Source organism: Mytilinidion resinicola, assembly GCF_010093595.1.
Source record: "Mytilinidion resinicola strain CBS 304.34 unplaced genomic scaffold BDZ99scaffold_3, whole genome shotgun sequence".
Lineage (NCBI taxonomy): Eukaryota > Fungi > Ascomycota > Dothideomycetes > Mytilinidiales > Mytilinidiaceae > Mytilinidion > Mytilinidion resinicola.
This window is the reverse complement of record NW_022985439.1, coordinates 750921-775046: the sequence shown is the minus strand read 5'-3', so window position 1 is coordinate 775046 and position 24126 is coordinate 750921. Positions and strand designations below refer to the sequence as shown.

Here is a 24126-nt window from a genome sequence, read left to right as displayed (position 1 = left end):
ACTTGAAATAGCTTCCTTCAATGAGTGCATAGTCGTGTCCTTGTTCTGGCATGGCCGTCGCGTGTCCAACGTGATGTGTAGGGGACAGGTGGTGATGGAGTGAGGTACGAAGTACGAGAGTTGGCGACAAGCTGGACTAGATTGGATCTCGGTAGATGCACGTGACCCTTGGATTCAAGGATAAGGAGCTCCCTATCCTTCAATAGAGTACCTAATGCCTTTCCTCTTATAGACAGAATACTTCTATCCTTCTTCCATCAAATACATTGTTGGCACAAGGGTAGGAAGTGGTGCCTTATGATCACGTGTATCTACTGCCCTACCTCTACGAAGTACACTGCTGGCGATTGTGGCTGCTTCCAGTAGCTCACAAGCCAGACAAAACGCCACGACTGCAACTTCCTCAAGCTCATGACTTCCATCTTGTACTTGGGCAATCTTTTCACGATGTCTTTCCAACACCATAACCCCAATCATTTTTACGATGAGCAACCCCGCAGACACGACGGCCCCCAAGGTCGCCAACTTGGTCGGCAGCTACAAGCGCTACAAATCTGACATAGATTGCGTCATCAGATGGCTAATCAGGATAGGGGACGAACAAGAAGATTTCGTCAAAATGGCAAAGTCGGACCCCAAGAAGGATAACACGGTCAGCGTCACCCTCGACGCCTTCAACCTCGACTTCGTGGCCGAAATGGTTACCCAGCGTGGGATCCACGTTCCTCCCACAATTCTTGGAAAGATGAAACGAGCACTATCACTGCGGAAGCGCTGCGGCATTTGGTATCTAGGCCTAGACAAATACAAACACGCCATCAATGCCTGTCGAGCCTGTCGTTATCCCCATTTTATTATAACTATGGAAGCGGTCTGCAAGACACTGGAGCGCAAGGCAGACAAGCCGAAAAACGGCACTGCAAATCCACCGCCATCTGAGCCTTAAAACGATAGTGGCGAAAACCTCCACGCATGGCTACGCAACCAATATGCCGCTCTAGCGACTGAGGATACGCAACCCGCATCTAATGCGCAGTCGGGAGATCACGACTCGATACAGTATGAGATTGAAGAACTTGATTTCTACAACGACATGGGGCGTCTAGAAGGAAAACGTCCTAACCTTCGTTCGCTCCTGGCTCCCAGAACTTTCCACATCTTCTGCTTGTTCGATGACTTGCAAAATATCAGGGCATTCATACGCGAGAGCTGGTCAGAATACCTCAATGGAAAGATCGATCTCATGAATGCCGCCGTCGTCACAAACACTGCTTTGAAGCTTGCAAGAGGCTTGATAGCAGAATTTGAATTCGAATGCAGGGAACCGAAGCCGGGGTCGCAGATAGCACAGCTTCGCATCTACAACTTGGTTGCGAGAACACGCGGGAAAGACCCCTGGGAACTCGAGTTGGAAGATGTCGCAACCTGGTGTTATCTCCCAACTAAATTGATGTTGTTTGGCTACGGGGAACTTGTGCTGCCCGACGAGCCAGAAGTTTCTGAACTTTTTCTCCCATACTTCAAGAACAAACTGTCCAACACGCATAAGATGGAGAACAGACGAGAGTCTATGTTAGCTCTTGATCGCCTCAACGAAGATCAAGCCATTCTTCACCAATGCCTAGAAGTGTTCAGCTTTTTGGTAGGAATGAACCCTTCATTCCCTGTCCTAGACGAAATCACCAAATGTCTTGGTCATTTCACGCAGGATAGAAGGCCGTTGTTATGGTTCTCGTTTGTGGCTCAGATATTCCTTGATGTTTATCATACGCTGCCGCATGACCAGGCGCAGCCGCACAAAAGTACGAAGGCGTTTGGGGATCTTAAATTTTCTGCTCTTCGTGTCAAAAAGATTACTGAAGAGCATTGGAAGTTCTCCAAGTCTCTTCCAGAAGTCTCTTTCTGGCCAAAGAATTGCTATGGCGCTGCCTACATCCAGAGCATTTATGACAATGTGCAGTGGCTTATCATCGACGACGGTGTGTGGGAGAAGAAGAAAGAAAAGTACCAAGAGAAGTACTGGTCTACCTTCGAGAAGCATGAGCACTTCAAGCGAAATCCTGTTCTCTGCGGCCTGATGATGTTTGTGATCAATATCCGGACGGAATCTATTGGCTATCATTACATCAATAAGTGGTCCACCGGCATTCAGCTAGCCCATCTATACAATCTGGTTCAGCGCACCACGGCCAAGTGTCCAGCATGGCCCGATATGAAGATCTTCATTGGGGTCTACGGGGAACAGGATATATTCATGGGTGCGAGGCCCAACACAGTCTCACAGTCATCGAAGAGCTTTGAAATGGCATCTAAAAGAAATCCCGCGGAGGTTGTAGTATCAAACGCCGGTACCGGAAACATGTTGCTAAATGAGTACTGTGGATGCCGCCCAACTGTGCTAAACGTCCCGAGTATCAGCTGGCTCCTAGCTGAGATTGAGAACTTCAGTTTGGCAACGAAACATGGCCTCGCAAAGACATCCATCTCACTCCAACGGAAAGCGTGGGAAACCTCCCACGAGATTGGGAGGTTGCAATTCCTGCAAGCTATCAAGGACGCGATGGTTTGTGAAGAGCCCCGCATAAATTTCAACTACTTTGGCCTGCACCAACGCTGCATCGAGTTGATGCGTCTGATCAGGGACAAAAATCCCCGCAGATTCGTATGGCCGGGCGGCGACAAAGATATGGATGACACACACATCGGCATTATGGTTGAATGGATCCTTGGGTCAACCCTCTTCGGTGTTACGGACGTAATGAAACAGTACCTGGCAAAGAATGGCGACGTAGCTTGCCGGCAGCTGAGAGCGTTTTCTAAGGCTTATAAGAACGACCAGGCAGATATGGTTTTGGAAGATGCAAAGAGGTATACGTATTGGAGATGTCTAGAAGACGTGATTGACCGAGACGTTTTTGCATTGATGACTGGTATGAGTACTAGGTCAGACTGGGGAAGAGACGCTCGGAAGGAGGCGTAAGAGGAAACTAGTCATTCCCCAGCGGAGAATGCCTAAGAGACATCACTAGCTCGATGATGCACTATCTCCTTTGTTTACACTCGTTCTGGCAGTACTGTGTATTCTTTTTTATCGCAAGCATCACGACTAGCATATTGCTAATCCAGACGCTCGATACCAAGACGCACCTTTGAAATTCTGAGTCACCTTTGATACGGTGTCTCGTCTTAGAATTCTTCCTGCCAGTGCTTGTAGTGCCTCCAACGCGCTCACTGAAACCTGGGGAAACGGGTCACAGTTCCGATCTTTGTGCACCCCCCTCTGACACTGTCTGGGGTGCGCTCGCGAGTGTACCAATTGTCCAAAATGATGAGATTTCTTCTGATTCGAAATCTGGAAGTACCGTGGGCACCTCAAGCAGTAGCGTAGAGGTGTACAGATATCTATCGCGGTCGGATTTTGTCTTGACATCTATGATGGCGACCTCTGGTCGCTATCCGGACATAACTATCAACTTTCAAGTGGATAAAGTCGAAAGCATACATGGGTAAGAGCATGAGGATCTTTATTGCTATTTGGTTGACTTCATAACGTCATATCCTTTTGAGCGAATAAAACACATATGATCCGCAGGTATCTTATGAGTGATATCCGAATCCCTCTGGGGTGCCTCTGCGACAGAGCGGCACTCAAACACCTCGCACAAGCTCTTGGCAGAGTATGGAAAATTGTCGAGTCCAGAGGAACTTTTACTATGCTTCTGTCGCTACGATACGACCCATCGCCTTCGTTTGGATCGGAGCGAAATTTGAAGTCTTGTTCTTCATCGCTCATCTGCCGGGCCTGATATCAGACTTTCAGATCCTCTCCGGGTCCAGGGTGTAGCTAGAGGTTCCAGGGGTCCTTCGATAGGATTTGCCATATCCCAATGTCGTCATTTGACAACGCAAAACAGCACCACGGCGGGTATGCTTTTGACTTCGACTGCAAATCAGACGCTTGTCAATGAATCCGACATGGAAGCATTGTAGCCCCAGCGGACCCATGATCTTGTTCGCAAGCTGCCAAAGCCTAGGGGCAGAGTCCACCGTTCGAGAGACGTATATCCTCCCTAATATTCAGTCGCCTTTGCCTCCTGTTCCAATCCAATATTCCTCTTATGCATTATCCCGCAACCTGTCTCAATCCACCATCGCCTGCACCTTCCACTCCGCCTCCGTCCATCCTTGTGCCGCACTCTTAACCCACCACGGCGGCCCCACGGGCCCCCCAACCGGCGCCCCCGTCATCGGACACACCGCTCCCGGGGCACCCCCCGCCCAGCCACCCATCGCGTGCTTCCACCTCTTCCCACTCTCCAACTTCTCCACCGCCTCCACAATCCCCAACGCCTCCTCTTTCTTCGCCAACTTCTCCAACCGCAACGCCTCCCGCTCTTGGTTCCGCTGATCGAGGTACGCGGAGAGCGCGTCGAGGCGCTTGCTGGCGAAGCCTTGGAGTGAGGATAGGACGCGCTGCAGGATGTCCCAAAGGAGGCGGTAGAGCAGTTCGGTGGCGATGGCGGTGCCGGTCTGGGCGGTGAAGACGCGGGTGAGGCCGAGGGGGGTGGAGCGGGTTGTGACAGTAGTGATGGGGCGGTAGGGGACTAGAGCGGTGTTGGAGGCGGCCATTGTGGTAGGAGTGGGGTAATTGGATTTATGTGGTGGGTGGTAGAGTGAGGTATTTGAGGTGCTCCTGTGAGAGTAGTGTGGTGTATGGTTTTGTTGTTTTTGTAGTCAGGCAGCGTGAGGGGAGGTGAGCTTTAAGAGGTGTTGCTCTAAGGCCGTAAGGCCGAAGCGAGGATGTTGGGACGTTTAGCGGACCAATCGAAATGCTCTTAGGATGCGGCCGCTAGTGTTAGTGAGGTTCGGAGACGGGCCGATCGGGGAGCGGACTTTGATAAAGACCGAAATCCCAAGTTACAAAGTCACGCGAAAATCATGAGATATGTTCCTTGCTAGGGTTGAGAAGAGTTGCTTGCGTGGATTGAATGTAGGGTTAGGCTTTAGCGGCTTTTTTTGAAATCTAGAATTTGTTCTAGCTTTGAGCCTGCGGACCAGTTTCACGTACTAAAAAACATATACCATATTAAAGGCAAAGCATGATATAATACGTTGTTGTTATACATCCACAAATACACCTCAATTACATCTCCAAGCCCCATCCAACGCTGCGAGAACGACCTCGGCCTTGAATTCTGACTTCTTCACTGTTCTGTAGGTAGCCATGAAGTAGATGCTGTTGGCGACCAAGCCTTGCACGCAGAGGGCCATGCCGACGACGGCCCATGAGATGGGGTGGATCCAAGGCCTCCCGCGTCGGCTTACCTCGACTATGTCCTCAGTAGAACCTATGCTTCCCCACGCTTTGAGCCTTCACCATATTCTCCAGCTCAGCCTCCTTCTTCGCAACCTCCAACTCTTCCTCCGCAGCCGCATCCTTCAGCGCTTTCCTTCGCTTCCTCGATTGAAACAGTGCCTCTTCTTCTTCGATCTCCCTTAGCACTACCAAGATAGTTAGCAATTGATCAATCCCATAACACGAGCCCCGGAACTTTTTCAACTCTCCAACCACCCGGAATCCAAATATCCATGTATGAAAGTATATCACTCACCCTCCTCCCACTCCCTCTCCTTCGCCTCATCTCCCGATCCCAGCACTCTCTCCACATCCACGTCCTCGCCCCTCTTCACCCTCTCCACCACCTCCCTCAATAACCCTATCTTCGCATCCGCGCGCCGCGTGAAATTGACCACCTCATTCCGTAGCGAAATTGTCTGGATAGCTTGCGACCCAATGAACAGCCCGAGGATGATGTACGGCGTGGCTGGGTTCCACTCTTTCGATTTCGGCGGTTTAGGCATGGTGGAGGTGGATGTGGAGGGGCGCAAGAACTTTGGAAGCATAGAAACCCAGAAGTTGGGTTGAGCGACGCGAGGTAGGGAGGCGACGGAGCGTGTGGCAGTGGTTGGTCGTAGTCGTAGGAGGGCGAGGTTTCGGGAGCGTGAGAGGGAGGGGGCGGAGAGGAGGGTTAGGGGCGATGAGGGGGCTCGGAGGAGCTGGCGGAGGAGGAGGGGGGAGTCCATGGTAGGTATATGGGCAATGTGTGAGGTCAATTGGAGGGTTGGAATACCACTGACATTGCTTTGGAGTTGGCTGGAGGCTCGAAAGTTTTGGAACGTGAAGGCGGGTTAGCGCTAATGACTAAGCTGACGCTAAGCTAAATCTGGGATGATGTAAACTTCCTCTCTCTTATCACCCTCCATTAACTTGTACTTTTAAACTACTTAGTCCTATCATGTGGTTCTCCATTCATTTCTCATAAAGTCCTGATCTTCTGGATTATTCATATCATCGATGACTTCGATCATTTGCGACCTTAGAACCCCTCAACCTTACCCTTCCACAACGCCTTTGCATTCTCATGAAAGACAGCTTCTTTCTCCTCATTACTCAGAAAGTGGGCATTGGCCAGCCCATTGATATTGGCTTTAACATCCCAGAAGCCTATGCCATATGGATAGTCCGTTCCAAACACCATCTGGTCCACAGGGATGTCATAAGCCAGCAGCCCCCTGATCTGACGAGGATAGACAGGCCCAGCGCTGTCGTACCAGAACCTTTCGGTATACATCTTTCGTGATTTCTTCTCAAGCTCCGGGAATCCAAGTAGAAAGCGATCCGCTATGCACGGGAAAGCTCCCGCACCGTGGGAGATTCGGAAATGGAGACTCGGATTGTCGTGGATAGTGGTAGACGCTGTCAGGCTCGATATCGCGCGTGCAGTCTCGAAGTAGAATTCGCCAAGACCGGAGCGGAATGGTGCTTCGATCACATTAGCATAGAATCACACCTGAGTTCATAGGAAAAAGTATGCGCTTACCTGGATTAGAAGATACCAGTTTCCCTTCACTCGAAGATATGGGGAGTTTTTGAGCCCTATCAATCCTAATCACGGGGTCCGTCGGGTGCACAAACACGATCTCTCTTTTCCGACGCACGTCGATAGGCCCCCTTCCCCCTAGATAGTTCCAGAACTCCGCAAACCTTTCGTCTCCGGGGTAAAGCCCGTCGTGGTTTGTCATGACCCCCACACCAATTGCTCCCAACTCCTCAAGCGCATACTTCGCCTCTCTCACAGCCCAATCTGTGTACGGGAGAGGTACCACAGCCATGAAGGAGAACCGGTCTGGATAGCAACGTACTACTTCAGCGCAGAACTCGTTGAGCACGCGAGCCAGTGCAACTGTTCTCGTCTTATCATCTGGGAATAGGTTTGCCTGGGGCGTTGAGATGCAGACGATGCTGCGGGTGATTTTATTCTCGTGCATGAATTTCAGATGGGCAGACGGGGACCATGACGGCGTATCGCGGCCAGCGGCGAGAGGTGAGAGCTTGCGGTACCAATCGGGCACGGGATGCGTGTGCGTGTCGATGCGGGTACACTGAGAGAAGTCCGGGAAGTCCTGGTTACGGACGGCGGGGTCGGAGAGCTCTTCGATTGATGCGAGTACTTCCTCAAGGAAGTGAAGAGACTTCAGGTCTATGTCATCTGCGTCCTTGTCAGATTTATTAGAACTTGGAATCAGAGTTCGGACGATACTTACCGCTCTCGGCATTTTGGGAAATCTTACTCACGTCTGGTGATGAGAACTTCATTGTGCGAGTAGGCGTAGACGTTTATGAGAAGTACTGGAATATTAAGAGCTCTGTATAAGTAGAGTTCTGAGTAACGGTGGATAATGGTGTCTGATGGATGTTGCTTGTTGATGTGAGATGACGTTGACGTTGTACCTGCCTGCAGGCCCGAGACGACAGCGCTTTCAGAGCCACTGATTGGTTCATGCTTCATGTACCACATACTTCGATTCTAGGTGTCATGCAGCGCTCTTGAACCTCGAAAACTTTAGATCTAAGGTAGGGTGGTTTTGTGATACTATTTTGCTCAGCGCATCTTTTGTTAATAGGTTATTAAAGGGGCTAATTAATTATATAATCAAGTAATCAAGTAACTAGTTAACCTTCATATATAATTGATAGTTACATGTTACTATATAGTTCCTTAAGCAGAATTAGGGATGCCGCCGGAATTATGATCAATGCCACAACCTCTCTTAGATCCTCTAGAGTTGACGAATACATGCTAACTCTCTTCTGCGCTGTGAGCGGTGTAGTAAACAACCAGGGAATTCTTAGATGTTCAGGTGTCGGGAGACGACTTCGGCCAGGCTGAATACAGTGGTGGCTCTAAATCGATCAAGTGCTTTGTAGCCTGTTGACTTTAGAAATCCAAACCCGGAAAAGTGCTGAACTCCGTCAACTCGAGTCGGAATCCAAAAGGGTCGTTCCATATGGCCATCTCAACATTAACAGAAAAGTCGAAGTCCAGAGAAAGATCGACGTCCTGGCCAGATCCATTTTGGCCGGACATGTACTGAAAGCTGGGCGAAGTGGCCGCTAGTTCTAATGGTATAGTTGAAGTCATGGTATCCGCGGGCGAAGTGCCGGGTTGGTTCCAAAGCGAAGCCCATTGCTCATAGTGATCTCTTATGCTGTCTCTACCATCGTTGGCGATGTGACTTTACTCCTCTCAGCTCGCTCCGATTTCCAAAGCCTACGGATCGCCCTTTGCAAGACCACGATGACGCTCGCTTCAGAGCTGGCCTGGCCGTGACCACCAGACAACACCTTTATAAGGTCCAGACCAAGGTTTAGTTCACTACTCAAATCATGACGTTTAGGATTGAGGCTGCTCGCAATCAGGACGAGCATTGCGGCGCGACAGCACGTGAATTCGGTGGCGTATGACGCTCGCGCAAGGCCGATTTTGTTGTGTATGAGCTGACAGAGCCGGATTTTTTGAATGGCTGCAGAGATGGAGTCTGGGGAAAGTAAGGCAAGACCGGAGCCAACATCTTCGCTTGCTGATACTTCTAGGTGCTGACGACTATCGCTCTCTCGGCGGTTTGAAACGGCGTCATTCCCGAGGATGAAAGGACGGCCTAGGAACGCGCGAGACTGCCAGTAGTGTAAATGGACGTGGATGTCGAGCCGCAGAAGATCGACTTGAATGCCTTGCTGTTCGGTGTTGGGCAGTGTTGGCAGAGACTCCCTCAGAGCGACAAGCTTATGTCGCAGCGTGAGTAGGTTTGCCAAATGTGCAGCGCTCTGGCTTCATCTTAATTGTACGCTTTACCAGATGTTAGCGCTAGAGGACGAGGATGGACCAAACACTAACATTTCATTCGCCGAGTCTTCAGGTAAGAGAGTGATGTCGATTAGATCCACCTAGTTGCGGAAGTTCGAGGCACTATTGATAGGCTCTAAGTTCTGGATCATGCGAGGCTTCTGCACATCGACATCGGCGTGAGAAAGTGCTTTCGGGTGGCCGTGATAGCATCCTGCTCTCTGGTAAAAAGTATACAACGACCACCAGACTCGCACGTGCACCTCTCGCTCCACCTGCCCTAAAGTGAGGCCGTAGTCTTTTCTGTGCATTCCGTTCTTGATCGCAAGATGCAAAGCAAGCCCAAGATGGGTAAACGCTAAGCCGGGCATATCTATGGGGAAGTAATAGACCGAGAGCATCATGCAAGCCTGTACGCTCTCGAAAGTTCCTGCCTGTACAACTTTCCCTAGGATACTGGTAGTCTCCTGATAGAGGCTATTCCCGAGCGCCTCAATAGCGATTTCTTCGGTGGCGTTAGTCGACTACTTGGGAAATGACTGCATGTTGTAGAACTGACTTCCCATCGCAAGAATCATGAAGACAATAGCAACTACTGGGATGTCTTTCGCTGTTAGATTGAAGGACGTGGAATATAATAAGTCAAGTTTTCCGTGCAGCCAACTTTCCTGCACGAAAAAAGTTCTTACATTGCACGTAATTGACGGATATGTGAACTAGGCGGTTTGCCATCTCTCGACTAGCAAGAATGGACAGCGATGATTGAATAGAAAGTGAGCGGCTTGATGGCGATTGTCGAGATATAGAATGTTCTTTTGGCGATGAACCCAAAGCGTTCACCTGTCGCGGCTCCTCGGCCCCTACTGCTTGGTCTGTGGAGTCACGAGACAGCTTGTTCTCCAGACTCATGGAGAATTTCTGTAGAGACCCGTCCTCGATACTCATTATGAGTTCTTTTCCGCCTGAATTCGTCTCGCTATTGGGTGAAATATTAGGATGTCTTTGATGTGATGCCATGCCTACCAGCTCGTCATCTGAGATGGATGAAACACCAAGAATGCGGGTCAGGACTCTTTCCATACAGTTAAACCTTTGAGTCTTGGTCAAATGGACTCGAGATTCGTCCATCTTCACAGTGGCCAAGCGCGAGTCCTGGCCTAATTCACACAGTCGGTCCTCCTTAGCACACCTTTCACATGGCATGCCTCCCGAACAATTCTTTTTCTTCTGTCGGCAGTTCTTGTAGCTTGATTGAGGGAGAGTTAGTCAAGTTTTATTGAATCTCAATTCTGCTTGGACGATCACATACGCCTGCTTAGCACTTTTTCGCTGTTCGATTGGCACACGTGGCCGTGCCCTCTTCCTGAGAGCATTGAAGTCGGATGATTCATTACAGGCGCTTTTGGGGACATATTCTTCGCCTTTCAACTCGAGGGCAGCTGTCTTATGCATGGTGGAAAGGGTTGTCCCAAGAAGTCGAAGATAAGGTCGTCCTGATGAGTCAGCATCCGCAGCGAGACTCCAGATATTGCCCTGACTTGAACAACAAAGTGAGATCGATGTCTAGTGCATCTGTTCGCCCGTGGGATCCTCTCATCACTTGACACTGCAGTGACGGTGGCGCTCGTAAGCATCCAATGTGCAGCCATATTTTGACTAAATCGTCTGGCTGCATGTCATGATTCACTTCAGCGTGCCGTACTTCACGAATTTCGAAAGATATGTACTTCGATAGATAGAAAAAACTGATCACCGAACATCATGTGTCTAGGGGGTGCTCGAAAATTGCGACTGCTATCGGGAAGGCCTCAAAAAGTCCGCTAGACACAATCTCATAGCTTTGCTAAGGGCGACTGATACACGAACTCATCCACCAAGTCCCTTGCAGCCCTAGCTAGGCCGAAAGAGAACAAATAACCACCACCGGCAACACCTGCGAATTCATGTCAGCTGCTTGCCGACTCCTTATCTGGAGTTGGAGACTCACCGTAAGCATGAACAACCTTCTCTCCATTAAGAATTTCTTTCTCGATGCGCACACCCGTCTCTCTATACGGTCGTAAGCCGACGTTGTGGCCAACGACGTCGTAGTCCGCCAGCTTCAGTGGGAAGCTATTTGGCAAGTCCTTATGTACACGCCTCACGATGTCTTTTTGAATATCCATATCAAGTGACGTATCCGTTTTGCCTACTTGCTCGATACCTCTGAGGACTGCCGTTCCGTCGAGGCGAGGAATAACATAGGTGTAGTCCTTCCCGTGCCGCATGAATATTTTGTCGTAGCTGGTCTTTACGCGTACAGTTTGTCCTCGGACATATTGCATTTTCTGATCTTGTATGTCGGTCAAAAACCTGGGGCCAGAGCCACTAGCATTCACGAGAATATCGTGGCCCTGTGATCTTGTGTCGGAGAGAGAGTCTAGATTCATTCTTTTGAATTTCACGCCACGATCTTCAAGTCGCTTCCTGAGCCATGATAGGAAGACCTTTGGCGTTAATACGACTGTCTTACCTACAGCAATTGATTAGTTCTCACTCGGGTGGTCAGGTCGGGTTTGGAGTCAACATCTCCATGCTTTGTGTGTTTGGCATCATCTGGCCTGTCTTTTATTATTTTATCCTGAAGCACATCAATGCTAAGAGAGCTGCTATTCCGGTTGAAGAGGTCAGGGAAAAGTATACGGATGAGCAGTTGGCGGAGATGGGGGATGAGAGTCCGTTGTTTAGGTACTCAATGGGCGTTATTAGTAGCTATGAGCACGCTGCGACGATATTCCAGTTCACTGGGGTCATATTCGAGAGTTTTACTGGTCTTACAAGAGCCTAAAGTTTCCCCACCGGTGATTTTACTACGGTCTGCAATCAAGAGGAACGCCAGCTTGAAGCTTTGATAGCATGAGGGACGTACGACCTCGATTCCGGGCATATTGAGTCTTTGGTTGAGGTGTTCAATTTGTGGCCCTATTCTTCCGTTTCGAGGATCTCGCATTTCCAGAAGGGGTTGAAGCAGGCGTTGAGGTTTCCAGATCATTGGCAGCGCTTTTCCGTTTTTTAATCGGCTTCCCATCTTTGTCCGGCTGCTCTGTCGAGACTTTGGCGTCCTTGGATGGCATTGCTTCCGACTTCCTTGCCCGCGCAAGTGGTACATCCCCCTTCTTCGTGACAAGCTTATCTTTCGCCTTTCTATTCGACGCCGGGACGTCATCCTCCTCGCCGTACTGCCCCCTAGTGACCTGCCCCTCCTCCTGATCCCACCTAATCTCGACATCCGGCAGAAATTGCATCTCTCCGCCCAACCATGCCGCCGCCACCCTCCCCGTCTCTTCTCCAACGGCAGCCGTCGCCGTCTTCGGCGTAACATGCATCCCATGATCCGCCCCCCTCACCACAACTAGCCAACTTTTCGCTTCCATCCTCGCTCTCACCTCATTTAGCTGCGCAAGATCACACATCCCGTCCCTGCTCCCACTAATAAAGAGCAACTCAACCTCCTTCGGCAACGCTAGCAGAATCTCGTCTCTTACAGCCCCCTTCGGCCCATTCAGCGGATAGCTCACCAGCACCAAACGCAGCGGTCCTTCGCCTCCTCCTTTCAATAACGCGGTGGCCGCAACCACCGTCGCGCGAGCGCCTAGGCTGCGCCCACCCAACGCGCCCGCGAAGCCGTTAGTAGATGACTCCTCGTTCGCGATGACAGCGGCGAATGCGGCAGCGCGGGAGGCGAGGTTACTGCTCCCTTCGAAGCAGAGCAGTGGGGATGTTTCCGTGAATCCGGTTGAGAAGTCGACGACGGCGGGGGCGGAGAGGTCACCGCCGGCGCCGTGGGTGAAGATTAGAGACGGACTAGTGTTAGAAGGACAGTGGTGGAGGCAGTGGATTGGTTTGGCGGTTGGTTTGGAGGGGTTGGGGATTGTGAAATGGGTTGGTGATTTAGTGAGGGATTCGGCATTTGGGGCAGCTTTGGTAGACGTTGACTTTGCAACTTTGGGTCTTGGTTTGCTGGATGCTTCGTCTTGGGAAGTGTCGTGGGTTGGATTGGTTTTTCTTTGAGATCGGGAGGTGCGTTTGGGTGGCATGGTGGATGCGTGTGGATGCGACTCTATTCACTAGGGGTATGGCTCTTTGGAAGCTAAGGCTTGTTAGAAATGTATAGGATAACCCCCAATATCAACTGCTCTACGGGCTTAGATTGGAGTGGTCGTGATGAAACGATAGGAGATTGATATGATCGTGACAGCGATGACGATGCAAGATGAAAACATGGAGAATATATCGGAGATTTATTCATCGTAGACAGGCAAGAGAATGCTTACTTACGCTTTACAGTAGGTAGGTGAGTTTGACTTTGCGATCTGGAGTAGTGATGGAGTGATAGTTAGAAGAAGTTCGGAAGTGTTGTCATGATCCATTCAACGCTACACCTAAACCAAGCTAGCTTCGAACCTTACCGGAACCCAACTCCTATTTCCTAATTTCCTTTGACGGTCTTCGCGTGTTATTCGGGGTGAATACACACGTGTCTCAAGGCTACCATGATCTGCAAGATGCGAGCAGGGGTGCCATGTGGGGTTAGCCAGTAAACAAAGACCCTGACGTTGTTGCCTGGAGGGCACAGCAGTTCAATAGGTATAAAAGCTGCCCTCGCCGCCTCCCAACCTTCTTTCAACAACCTCACAACCTCACGTCAGCTTCACATCACCGACGTCTACAGTCATGGCTTCGTCGGGCAGCGTGTTTTCCGACACGCTTCGATCAATCACCACTACGAAGCTCGACGAGCTGTCCAAGAAGCGCGCCAGCTTCGAACAACAGTATGCTGCAATCCTGGCCGCCGTCGAGGCCACGACCGACCCTCTCGACCGCTTTTACACCCTGATTGATGGAGTAAAAACCTGCTTCGCCGCCAAAACCATTGCCAGTAAGAGTACCTCTACAGGACGCCAGAGGATTGGCCCAGTTGTCAGTGGCTCCACCGGCAAGCCTCGTCTCGAAGCCGATCTCAAATACCTCGACCGGTTCATTGAGCAAGCCCGCTACGACCCTTCTGTCCTTCCTAGGCTCCAGGGCGAGTGGGACAAGATACTCCTTCGTCATCTCAGTGTCCAATCCATCAAGTACGAGTATGCTACCCTTTATGGACAGCTAGTCACCGAATGGCTCTCCTCCCAGCAAAAGTCTAGCTCGGCCCCTACAGGTGACGTAGAGATGTCCGACGTGTTTGAGGAAGTCCCCGCTGCAAAGAAGCTAGAGTCTCGTGCCTTATGGGAGCAATCGGTTTTCGAGCCGTTCGACGTCAACCTTACAGCTCTGAAGTCATATTTGGAGAACCTGTTCAAGCCCATGGACGAAGACAAACGAGACGTCTACAACGCTTTCAAGCAACTTCAACGACAGGTCGGGATCTATGAGTCGACAATGTCACGACCAGCACAGTTCAACACCAGCTCCCTAGGCTGGACCATTGAGGGCCTACTATCCTCTGACCTACTCAATGACGAGAAGCGAGCTGTCTTGAAGGACTTCAAGAGCAATCCAACGATTCTCGGAGAAATTGCAGATGTCTTGAACATGCGGATGGCTGCCCTTGATGACTGGTCCTGGGGCCCCGATGTTCCGGTCGAGCAGCGTCGTAGGCTCAATGGCATATACTCCATTCACCTGCATGAAGATCTCCTGCAGGCAATATTTCTTCAGTACATTGGCATGCAATGGTGCGTTTTCTTCAAGCGTGAGCTGAAGAGATTCCGAAAGGTCAAGGGAGCGTGGAATCCGCTGAGAAATACTGTCCCGAAACTCGATCACAAACGCCGAGAATATTTCCTAGGCCCACAGAAGCAAACCCCAACTTTACAGACAAAGCGTCGGAGTATCCATCGCCAGAAGTACTTCTTAGCACAGCTGCCTGACACAGTATATCAAAATATCGTGGCGGACGAAGGAGACGAAGAGGCTGCGAACTTTAACATGGAGTCGGACGAAGACGAAGATGACGGGGACGCGCATGCAGCTCAATTTCCAACCCAAATGCATGCCCTGGCGGCGATGCAGGCGCCGCAGGCGCCGATGGCGCGTCAATCAGCGCGTCATTCGGCGCGTCAATTCTCCCAGATGGCCAGTAATCAAAATGCTAGTGCAGTCTACCCAGCGAGACAGATGCCACAGGGCTTTCGAGAACGACGGACTAGTCATCCGGATCCGGATGCTGAGAGTGATGACGGCGACATTCAATCGAAGAATCCCATGGAGGACAGACAAACTCTCTTGCATCTGCTATCAACTGAAATCGTCATCAACACCCAGATACACGGTGAGCTTACCTGCTTCCGATCTTCGTTCGAAGACTGGAATTCCAAACTTTCCCACAACACCATATTGCTAGTGATGGGATTCTTCGGGATATCTGCGAAGTGGGTTGCATTCTTCAAGAAGTTTCTTGAAGCTCCCCTGAAGTTCATGGACGAGCCATCTTCGTCGCCTCGCATCCGCCAACGTGGCACGCCCGGCAATCATGCATTGAGCGATCTCTTCGGAGAGACGACTCTGTTCTGTCTCGACTACGCGATCAATCAGAAGGTGGAAGGTGCGCCGCTGTATCGGATGTACGACGATTTCTGGTTTTGGAGTCCTGATCATGACAAGTGCGTCAAGGCATGGCAAACAGTCAGCGACTTCACCAAAGTGATCGGGGCTTCATTGAAGAGGGCAAAGTCTGGCACAGTGCGTGTAGGAAGGGACGCCCAGGAACTTGTGATTGACGAACGACTCCCCAAAGGCATTATTCGATGGGGCTTCCTGTACCTCAACCCGCAATCTGGACGTTTCGAGATTGACCAGAAGATCATCGAGTCGCATATTGAGGAGCTCCAAACGCAGCTGCGAAGCCAAAAGAGCGTCTTTTCTTGGATCCAGGCTTGGAACACTTATGCCACGGTATTCTTCGCCTCCAATTTCGGCAAGCCGTCCAATTGCTATGGGCGTGACCACGTCGATAACATGCTTTCCACCCACAAGCGTATCCACTCGGCTATCTTCGCCGCCATGGGCGACACCGAGAGCAAGAGCGTTGTGGAGTACCTCAAGAAGACTATCCAGGAGCGCTTCGGTGTGGCCAACATCCCGGACGGCTTTCTCTTCTTCCCGGTCGAACTCGGCGGTCTTGACCTCCGTAGTCCATTCGTCAATCTCCTCCAGATTCGTGACGCCGTTCTGGAACGTCCGACCGACCTCCTCAAGGACTTCTTCGAAGCAGAACGGGATCAGTACCGCAAAGCAAAGGCCGCTTTCGAGGGCGGCGCCACACGCCGAAACTCCTACTACCTCGGGGACCCAGAGTGGGAGCCACCTGCCGACGAAAAAGACGTCTTTATGTCGTTCGAAGAGTTCATCCGCTATCGCGAGGATTATGCCAGCGACTTCTCCAACGGACTTGTCCAGGTCTTTGAGAAATTACTCCAGCGGCCCCAGGAGGAAAGCATTAATCCGACGCCACAGGTGCTTGAGGGTACACAGACACTACAGACAGGAACACCGGCAAACCTAAGAAACTGGCATAGCATGGAGCCCTACTGGAAGTGGGTCACGCAGATGTATGGACCAGAGATGATGGAGCGGTTCGGTGGCTTGAATGTCGTTGACCCGGGCCTTTTGCCTATCGGGATGGTCAGCTTGTTCCGTGGAAAGAGGGTGAACTGGCAGGGTTGAGTCTGTGCAGTCGGTGGACTTCAATCTTCGAAGAAGACGAACCAGGTGAGTTAGTGTGCTCACTCAAGAGCTGGCGTTACGGATGGTGTCCCACTCTCGGATATCCCCTTTCATGGCGTCTTAAATACTTTAGACAGGCAACTCATGGGCTGCGAACCTTCATCCCAATGCAACTCCCACTCGTGACGTAGCAAACCGCACACATTGCCGTGACAACCGGAACTAGACGCTTTGCATATTACCCTAAGTAACTCAAGCTACTGTCACGTGACAGTAGCCGGAGTCGGAGAATCTAGTCCCGACAACTAAGGCTACGACTCCGCCTCCGCCCTCTTCAACCTTTAAGGATCGCAGCTGAAACTCTAAAACACTGCCACCTGTTGACCATGCGCAAATGAGTCAGAGCGTTCCAAAATCGTGCCTGCTAACTATAGTATAGAATACCATGGCCGAATATCCCTTTCGTTACTCTAGACTCTCTCCCTGCTTTCTCCTCTTCATCTTACATTGTCCTCGTTGAGTCATTCGCATCGTTAACCGTCAGTTGTATCATCAATTCGCTCATAAGTCTAAGCGTTACATTCGCTCGAAACACCGAGCTACCGCCATGTCGGAATCAACCCTCTACCCAAAGATCCGAACGAAGCTCAAGGAGATCATCCACGATCTTCAACTCATCCACGAATTCGCCTCGGAATGTCCCCCGCCCACCAAGCTCATGGTAACTGGCACTGTCAAGCTGCACGGCACACACGCCGACATCCTCATCTACCCAGACAACACCATCGTGCTGCAGTCCCGCAACTGCCTCAACCTCAGCATCACCGCCGACAACCACGAATTCGCAGCTTCCATGGCCACCAAAACTGCCGCTCTTCTCTCCCTCCGCGACCGCTACTACGAGCGCTCCAAGCGCTTATTTCCCAAAGTTGTGATCGACGAGCACGCCCCTCTCATCCTCGCCGGCGAGTGGATCGGCCAGAACATCCAAAAGGGCGTCGCGCTCGTGCACCTCAGCAAGCGCTTCGTCATCGTCTCCGCCAGCCTGAACGGCGGATGGGAGCCAGACCTGCTCTACGCAGGCCTAGAAAGCGAAGCCGACGGCATCTACAACATCTCGCGCGCGGGCTTTTACCACGCCGCGATCGACCTTGCGGACCCGGAGGCCACGGAGCAGCGGCTGCAGGGCATCGCTGAGGAGATCGCCGCCGAGTGCCCATTCGCGAAAACGTTTGGGGTGAAGGGGGCTGGGGAGGGTGTGGTGTGGAAGTTTGATAGCTTTCCGCATAGGGAAAGGGTGTGGTTTAAGACGAAGGGTGGGCCCTTTAAGCCGAATTACGCGCCCAGGCCGACGAAGGGTCCGCCGTCTGATAAGGTATTGGACGAGCAGAGTGCGCAGCAAAAGACAGCGGTGGACTGTGCCAAGGCGTGGTGTTCCGAGGGGCGGCTGGAGCAGGCGTGGGACTACCTGAGGGAAACGGGTAAGGAGAGGAATATCAAGGGGCTAGGGCTATTCTTGAAGTGGATCGTGGAGGACATCTTGGTGGAAGAGAGGTGGGATATGGAGCAATTGGGAGTTCAGCCCGGTCTGCTGAAGAAGGCTATCGCTGACATTGCGAAGCCTTGGTATATCGGGAAGAGTGGGATATATGCAAGTTAAGTAACCAGACTGTACATACAGTAGCGAGATATCAAATCGTCGACACTGCTGTCGCCAAATTGAGGATTTCAGATCAATGTTCGTAACTAGTTCTTCTGCGATTGCTATGTGATTCTCACCTTTCATCGGGGTTCTATATTTCTCCTAGTTTTTAGAGTCGTCCACTTCTGTCTAATTCACTGCGTTGATATTTTCCTTCTGACCTCTTAGAGATATCCACCAGATAGTGCGTATCTGCAACCCGTAGTTCCCACTCAATAGCTTCATTCGAGCCGCTAGCCACAATCCCAACTACGCCCAATGTGTCCAATGTGTGTCCAGCGCCCTAACGTGGAAATTCAAGATCCTATTACAGATATGCCTGTATTTCCATGTACTCTCGCGTGAGGGAGCGGAACAATTAGAGCTTTAATAGGAAGGATTAAAGACCGTCAAAACTATGACTAGGACACTTGTTTCGATGCTATACCCGACACAGCCGGCCGATACTGCAAATTAGTCCCAGTCACGTGGCAATCACCAGAGTTCAGACTCTCTAAAGGTCCAAGAAGATCTAGGGCGGCGTTTTTTACCTGCCGTGTTATACAAGAGTGAGTATTGATGTCTATTCTACATGTTATATTACAACATACTCACTTTCCTACCCTTTTGTACAACATCAACATGACTGTCTAAACATCAAGGGGCCTCCGCCTCTTTATCTTCCTCCACCGCGTCTTCACACCTTGAACACAGTTCTTCCGGCTGGGGCGCCACAAAGCGCCAGCACCTGGGACACTTATGCTCGATAGGCGGCAGCACCACCACCTTCGCCATCGGCCCCTCTTCGCCGAACTGGAACTCTTCCTCGTACCTCCATAGCAGCTCCCTGTCTCCAATTGCTGCCTTCACACCGGCCTCTCCCACAACACTGACCCTTGAGACAACAAACACATCCGCTAGGTCTTCGTTTGAAAGCTCCAGCTTCTCGAACTCTTCCATATTCACATCAGGCAGAACCATTAGAACCTCGCACTCCAACCCACTCCCAATCTTCTTCTCTCCCCTCGCTTTTTCCTGTGCAACCTTGACGGCGGCGTGCGCCGCATTAAGCACCTTCATCTGGCCCTCTAACCGCAGCTCCTCTCCCGCTTCAAGCTCCCACTCAAACGGCTCCCACACGATCCGCGCCGGATGCTCGATATCGCTCCGCAAGCGTTCAGGAACGTGGTCCCACACCTCCTCAACCAATATAGGACACACGGGCGTAAGGATCTGGCACAGTTCATGGAAGAGAAGTCCAAGGACATGTTGGGCACTCGCACGATCCTCGATAGTGCCTGCGTATATACGGTCTTTAAGTGTCTCGAAGTAAAACGCAGACAAGTCATGCACGATATACTTATTCAACGCGACGATGCCTCTCGAGAACTCATACTTCGCGAAATGAGCGTGGATTTCGTGGCTCACTTGCGCGAGGCGGTAGAGGGCTATTTCGTCCGCGAGGGTGAGGGGTGCGTCGTCGAGACCCTCGTGGAAGTCTGCGAAGCTTGTAGACGAGAACCCGGGGATGTTGAGGTTGAGGACGCCAAGGAGCCATTTGAAGGTGACGCGGTACTTGTGGAGGGCTAGGTTGACGCCGAGGAGGACGGGCTGGCCGATGACAACGTCTTTAGTGTAGTCGCTGCTTGCGGCCCAGAGGCGGAGGGCATCAGGGCCCATGCCATCGTAAGTAGGTTTGAAGTCTGTAGTAGAAAACTTTATATTTTTGTCCTTGTTTTTCCTAGGTTTCATTGGAGGGAGGAGGGTTCCCGACATTATCTCATCTGGAGATATGACGTTGCCGAGGCTTTTGCTCATTTTGCGGCCGTCCTGATCGAGTGTAAAGCCATGAGTTATTAGTGTTCGGTAGGGTGGAAGGATAGTATGCTGCAAGGACTGCGCTTGATGTGCTATCCCTTCAGCGACTTCCTGGGGGGTGACTTGGTGAGCCACGTGGGTAAGGAGTGAGGACTGGAACCAGCCGCGATGTTGGTCTGTTCCTTCAAAATACACATCGGCGATTGGGCCATCATCTCGTTGCGGTAAAAGGGTCCAGCTGGTGCCGCTGTCGAACCAGACATCCATAGTATCCTTGCCTCGAGTGTATGTGCCCAGGAGAGACTCGGGTATCCAGGCAGGATCGTCCTCGGGGTCAGTCCACCAGGCATCGATTCCACGTTGCTCAATTACTTTTGTGATATGATCAATAGTAGGACCATCCATGACAGCGTCGGGTTTCTCTGTATCCATCCTGTACAGTGCAGGAATCGGAACACCCCAAGACCTTTGCCGCGAAATACACCACTGGCTCCGGCCCTGGACGAAACTTTCAAGTCGAGTTCTGCCGACCGCAGGAATAAACGTAACATCTTCCAATGCCTGCATGGCTCCTGACTTGATACCGTCGACATTGGCAAACCATTGCTCTGTTGCACGAATGATAACGGGTTGCTTTGTTCGCCAATCGATAGGGTATTTGTGCTTGATAACGTGCGTGTGCAACACATATTCTTTCTCTTCCATCTCGAGGTATTCCAAGACCGCATTAGTGCCCTCTTTTTGTACAGACAGACCTTGCAGAAGCTCTGGTTGATCCGGAAATGCAGCACTGGTAAATCTACCATTATCATCCACTGGAGCGAATGCCTGGATCCCGAACTGACTACACACATTGTAGTCGTCCATGCCGTGTCCCGGGGCCATATGCACCAAGCCGGAGCCAGAACTATCGGAGACGAAGTCGGCGTGAATAATAGGCTGAGTTTGAGAGCTGAATCCTTGGAGAGGGTTCTTGTAGAACATGTTGCCCGCAATTTGGGACCCCAGAATGCCGCTGAAGACTATCTCTAGCTCCACTCCTAGTATAGACCCGAGATAGCTCACACGGGGGCTTGCTATTATAAACCGCCTCGGCGATTTTGGTCCTTGGACAACAGAGTATTCCATCGTATTATGCACCGCAATTGCTGTATTTGCCGGAAGAGTCCACGGCGTAGTCGTCCAAATCACCGCATCCAACTCGTGCCATGTTATATCCGGAAATTCTGACTGAAGCTCTTTTGAGGCTTCTACGGGAAATCGTATAAAGGCGGCCGTAGACTCATGATTCTCATCATACTCCAGCTCCGCCTCCGCGAGCGCCGTACCAGACGACGGCGACCAATACACAGGCTTGAACTGCCTGTAAATCAGACCTTCAGAGATCCGTCAGCACCCTCCTCATCAATGTACACCAGTCGAACGAACCTCACCCTTCACAACCATCTCCCGGAACACCTTCAACTGCCTCATCTCAAACGCCTTATCCATAGTCCTATAAGCGTTTGACCAGTCTCCCATCACACCCCACGCCTTGAACCCCGCCATCTGTTCCTTGACTGTCCGCTCCGCCAACGCCCTCGCCGCCTTGCGCACCCTCACGGGACTCATCCTCGCCCCGGGGTCTTTTGCAGCTTGCAGAGCTTTCAGCTCAATTGGCAGCCCGTGGCAGTCCCATCCCGGCACATAGCTCACGCGCTTCCCTTGTCCGACCTCGAATCTGCATATCAGGTCTTTTGTGATTTTGTTCAGGGCGTGCCCGATGTGTAAGGGCCCGTTTGCGTAGGGTGGGCCATCGTGGAGTACGAACTCGGGCGCCGCAGTACCGCTTTCTGGCTCAGCAGCATCGACGTTGGAATCGGGTTTGAGGGAGCGCGTCGATTGCTGCCACGCGTAAAGCTCGTCGGTGCAACGGGCGAGGTATCGAGGTGCGGAGGCAGGGTTTGGACGGGCTGGAAAGGTGGATTTCGGGAGATGTAACGTTGAGGTCCATTGGGCGCGGAGGATTCGGGTTGGAGTTAGCATGGTAGCATTGTGGGATTTGGAGTGCAATTGAAGATGTGGTAGATCGAATGAGAAAACACTCAAAATGCGACCCGATCACGTGAGATAGATTCATCTATCACTCTTTAGCTAGAATCTGAGCATAGATGTATCTCTCTAACACATTTGCTCCATGGATGAGAACGTTTGTATCTGTCTACCTTGTATGCAACAATATATGTCTTCACGTGATCCTCTTTACGATCTGATTGGATTGAGATTGATGCTAATACGTTGAAAACCTATTCTAGTTGTGGACATAGTATCCTTAGCTATGATAGAGATTCTTCAGAAGTCATCAGGTTATCAATATCTCAGAGTTATTACATTTAGGTAATCACTATATTGCACTCCTGCACTACTGCGAGAACAAGATGCATCACAACCTTCTTTCTTGTACGTGAAGCCTCCACGTTTGATAAGACCCTACCCAACTAGCCGGACTTGGTGGCCGAGCTTCTGGGGGCAGAGGAAGAAGTATAACTTTTCGTACAGCGGTGACTGAAGCAGCAAGGCTGCCAATATACCGGCCAGTGACCCTTCAGCCTTAGCCACTGCATCGCCAGGGGTCCTCGCCCATGTCTCTCGACGATCGCAACATAAGTACTCGCGCCCTTCTCATTTCATCCAGGCATATACCGTAATACCCAGCATCAAACCCCGTGGCAGAAAAGCCCACCCTCTTAGGCCTACCACTCACCCTCTTCCGCACCATCCTCGAGCACGTAATCCACCTCCTAACCCCAACCGTGAAGACTACATGGCTTATTATGAAAATGCAGCTCTATTCAGAAGACCGGAGCTCATTCTACAGCTTTCTTTTGGTGTCGAAGCCGTGTCGAGCGCATTCCGAACCTCTGATCTTCCGCACCCTAACGCTCCATGACAAAACGCAAAACCACAGAATAACAAGCCGCTACTCCCTCAAGCGGCTGCAAGATCGCGAGGATGCTCTATGCCGGTACGTGCGGTTTCTGATGATCGGCCCGGTCAAAGGAAGAGGGAATCTACCGTCTGCGAGCGCGCTGGTGAATGCGTTTACTAACCTCGCCAACTTGCTGGAGTTCAGGTGAGTTTGAGACGCTGTTCGGGGGTATATGGCAGTAGTTGGATCGGAGTTGATGTTAACGGCGATGGGGTAGTTGGAATACTTCACTTCCTATGCCGACACAGGTACTCGATCGCTTCCACACCTCCTGGCCGTCCGCACGATTACGCATCACAGCCACAGATCGGAAGGACACAGAGCAGCCAATAGATAGAGCATTACTCGCGTCCGCCCAACTGCACTCTCTCGCCTTCCAAGCCCTCTGCCAAAACGCCGACGAGACGGGCGGGCTCTCCGAGTTCTCCACGTTCAAAAGTGCCTCATCGCCGGCGGTAATCTGAAAGCCCTTAATCTCAGCGTCTCCACCTTCGAGGCGTCGAGCTGGAGCGATTGGGGGGTCGGACCGCATAACCTCCAGTTCGGGGAGGGGGATCGGATGCCAGCGTTGGAGAAGCTGACGCTGCCGAATTACGGACACTACCTCTCCGCTGAGCACTGCACGCAATGGAGAAGGTGTATGGATTGGACGCTGCTGCGGAAGCTAGATCTGAGGAAGCGCGGGCCGTGAAATCTGTTGGTGGCGCTGATGGGCGCGCTGCCGAATCTGAAGAGTCTGGCGTTTGGGTTTAAGCGGGATTATTGGATGAGGT

The 24126-nt window shown here is 51.4% G+C and overlaps 10 protein-coding genes across 10 annotated transcripts; 3 read left to right on the top strand and 7 right to left on the bottom strand.

Moving 5' to 3' along the window:
• Positions 1–484: 484 nt before the first annotated feature.
• On the top strand, positions 485–3043 carry BDZ99DRAFT_548855 (uncharacterized protein; the record flags this gene model as incomplete). Its single annotated transcript, XM_033726940.1, has 2 exons — positions 485–786; positions 955–3043. The coding sequence occupies 2 exons, from the start codon at positions 485–487 to the stop codon at positions 2978–2980; spliced, it is 2328 nt and encodes a 775-aa protein (XP_033581713.1). The 3' UTR covers positions 2981–3043.
• Positions 3044–3785: 742 nt separating this feature from the next.
• On the bottom strand, positions 3786–4983 carry BDZ99DRAFT_184128 (uncharacterized protein). The gene has a single exon (XM_033713075.1). The coding sequence runs from the start codon at positions 4627–4629 to the stop codon at positions 4141–4143; it is 489 nt and encodes a 162-aa protein (XP_033581712.1). The 5' UTR covers positions 4630–4983; the 3' UTR covers positions 3786–4140.
• Positions 4984–5443: 460 nt separating this feature from the next.
• Positions 5444–5940, bottom strand: BDZ99DRAFT_370251 (uncharacterized protein; the record flags this gene model as incomplete). The annotated part of the gene is made up of 2 exons (XM_033714805.1): positions 5444–5502; positions 5613–5940. Coding segments are annotated over 2 exons (387 nt in total), but the record flags the coding sequence as incomplete, so codon positions are not given.
• Positions 5941–6377: 437 nt separating this feature from the next.
• Positions 6378–7657, bottom strand: BDZ99DRAFT_485343 (amidohydrolase 2; the record flags this gene model as incomplete). The annotated part of the gene is made up of 4 exons (XM_033722702.1): positions 6378–6823; positions 6882–7012; positions 7046–7550; positions 7606–7657. The coding sequence occupies 4 exons, from the start codon at positions 7655–7657 to the stop codon at positions 6378–6380; spliced, it is 1134 nt and encodes a 377-aa protein (XP_033581710.1).
• Positions 7658–8545: 888 nt separating this feature from the next.
• On the bottom strand, positions 8546–10637 carry BDZ99DRAFT_515520 (uncharacterized protein; the record flags this gene model as incomplete). Its single annotated transcript, XM_033724979.1, has 5 exons — positions 8546–9166; positions 9449–9690; positions 9745–9789; positions 9875–10431; positions 10495–10637. The coding sequence occupies 5 exons, from the start codon at positions 10635–10637 to the stop codon at positions 8546–8548; spliced, it is 1608 nt and encodes a 535-aa protein (XP_033581709.1).
• A 313-nt stretch (positions 10638–10950) lies between these two features.
• On the bottom strand, positions 10951–11628 carry BDZ99DRAFT_458735 (uncharacterized protein). Its single transcript, XM_033718985.1, has 2 exons — positions 11173–11628; positions 10951–11118 (listed from the first exon to the last, which is right to left on the bottom strand). Exons 1-2 carry the CDS (start codon positions 11612–11614, stop codon positions 11018–11020), a joined length of 543 nt encoding a protein of 180 aa, XP_033581708.1. The 5' UTR covers positions 11615–11628; the 3' UTR covers positions 10951–11017.
• A 184-nt stretch (positions 11629–11812) lies between these two features.
• On the bottom strand, positions 11813–13533 carry BDZ99DRAFT_434551 (uncharacterized protein). Its single transcript, XM_033717448.1, has 2 exons — positions 13503–13533; positions 11813–13314 (listed from the first exon to the last, which is right to left on the bottom strand). Exon 2 carries the CDS (start codon positions 13259–13261, stop codon positions 12134–12136), a length of 1128 nt encoding a protein of 375 aa, XP_033581707.1. The 5' UTR covers positions 13262–13314; positions 13503–13533; the 3' UTR covers positions 11813–12133.
• A 184-nt stretch (positions 13534–13717) lies between these two features.
• BDZ99DRAFT_566688 (uncharacterized protein) lies at positions 13718–16957 on the top strand (the record flags this gene model as incomplete). Its single annotated transcript, XM_033727615.1, has 2 exons — positions 13718–13761; positions 13874–16957. The coding sequence occupies 2 exons, from the start codon at positions 13718–13720 to the stop codon at positions 16884–16886; spliced, it is 3057 nt and encodes a 1018-aa protein (XP_033581706.1). The 3' UTR covers positions 16887–16957.
• Positions 16958–17238: 281 nt separating this feature from the next.
• On the top strand, positions 17239–18798 carry BDZ99DRAFT_458733 (uncharacterized protein). The gene has a single exon (XM_033718984.1). The coding sequence runs from the start codon at positions 17494–17496 to the stop codon at positions 18544–18546; it is 1053 nt and encodes a 350-aa protein (XP_033581705.1). The 5' UTR covers positions 17239–17493; the 3' UTR covers positions 18547–18798.
• Positions 18799–19224: 426 nt separating this feature from the next.
• On the bottom strand, positions 19225–22410 carry BDZ99DRAFT_379368 (isoleucyl-tRNA synthetase; the record flags this gene model as incomplete). The annotated part of the gene is made up of 4 exons (XM_033715147.1): positions 19225–20454; positions 20494–21761; positions 21819–22194; positions 22237–22410. 4 exons carry the CDS (start codon positions 22408–22410, stop codon positions 19225–19227), a joined length of 3048 nt encoding a protein of 1015 aa, XP_033581704.1.
• Positions 22411–24126: the final 1716 nt, after the last annotated feature.

Excerpts from the sequence above, each read along its gene's own strand:
- BDZ99DRAFT_184128 (XM_033713075.1), bottom strand. The coding sequence starts at position 4,629 with ATGGCCGCCTCCAACACCGCTCTAGTCCCCTACCGCCCCATCACTACT.
- BDZ99DRAFT_458735 (XM_033718985.1), bottom strand. The coding sequence starts at position 11,614 with ATGAATCTAGACTCTCTCTCCGACACAAGATCACAGGGCCACGATATT. Across the intron at positions 11,119-11,172 it reads GAAGGTTGTTCATGCTTACG|GTGTTGCCGGTGGTGGTTAT; the intron begins GTGAGTCTCCAA and ends ATGAATTCGCAG.
- BDZ99DRAFT_434551 (XM_033717448.1), bottom strand. The coding sequence starts at position 13,261 with ATGCCACCCAAACGCACCTCCCGATCTCAAAGAAAAACCAATCCAACC.
- BDZ99DRAFT_458733 (XM_033718984.1), top strand. The coding sequence starts at position 17,494 with ATGTCGGAATCAACCCTCTACCCAAAGATCCGAACGAAGCTCAAGGAG.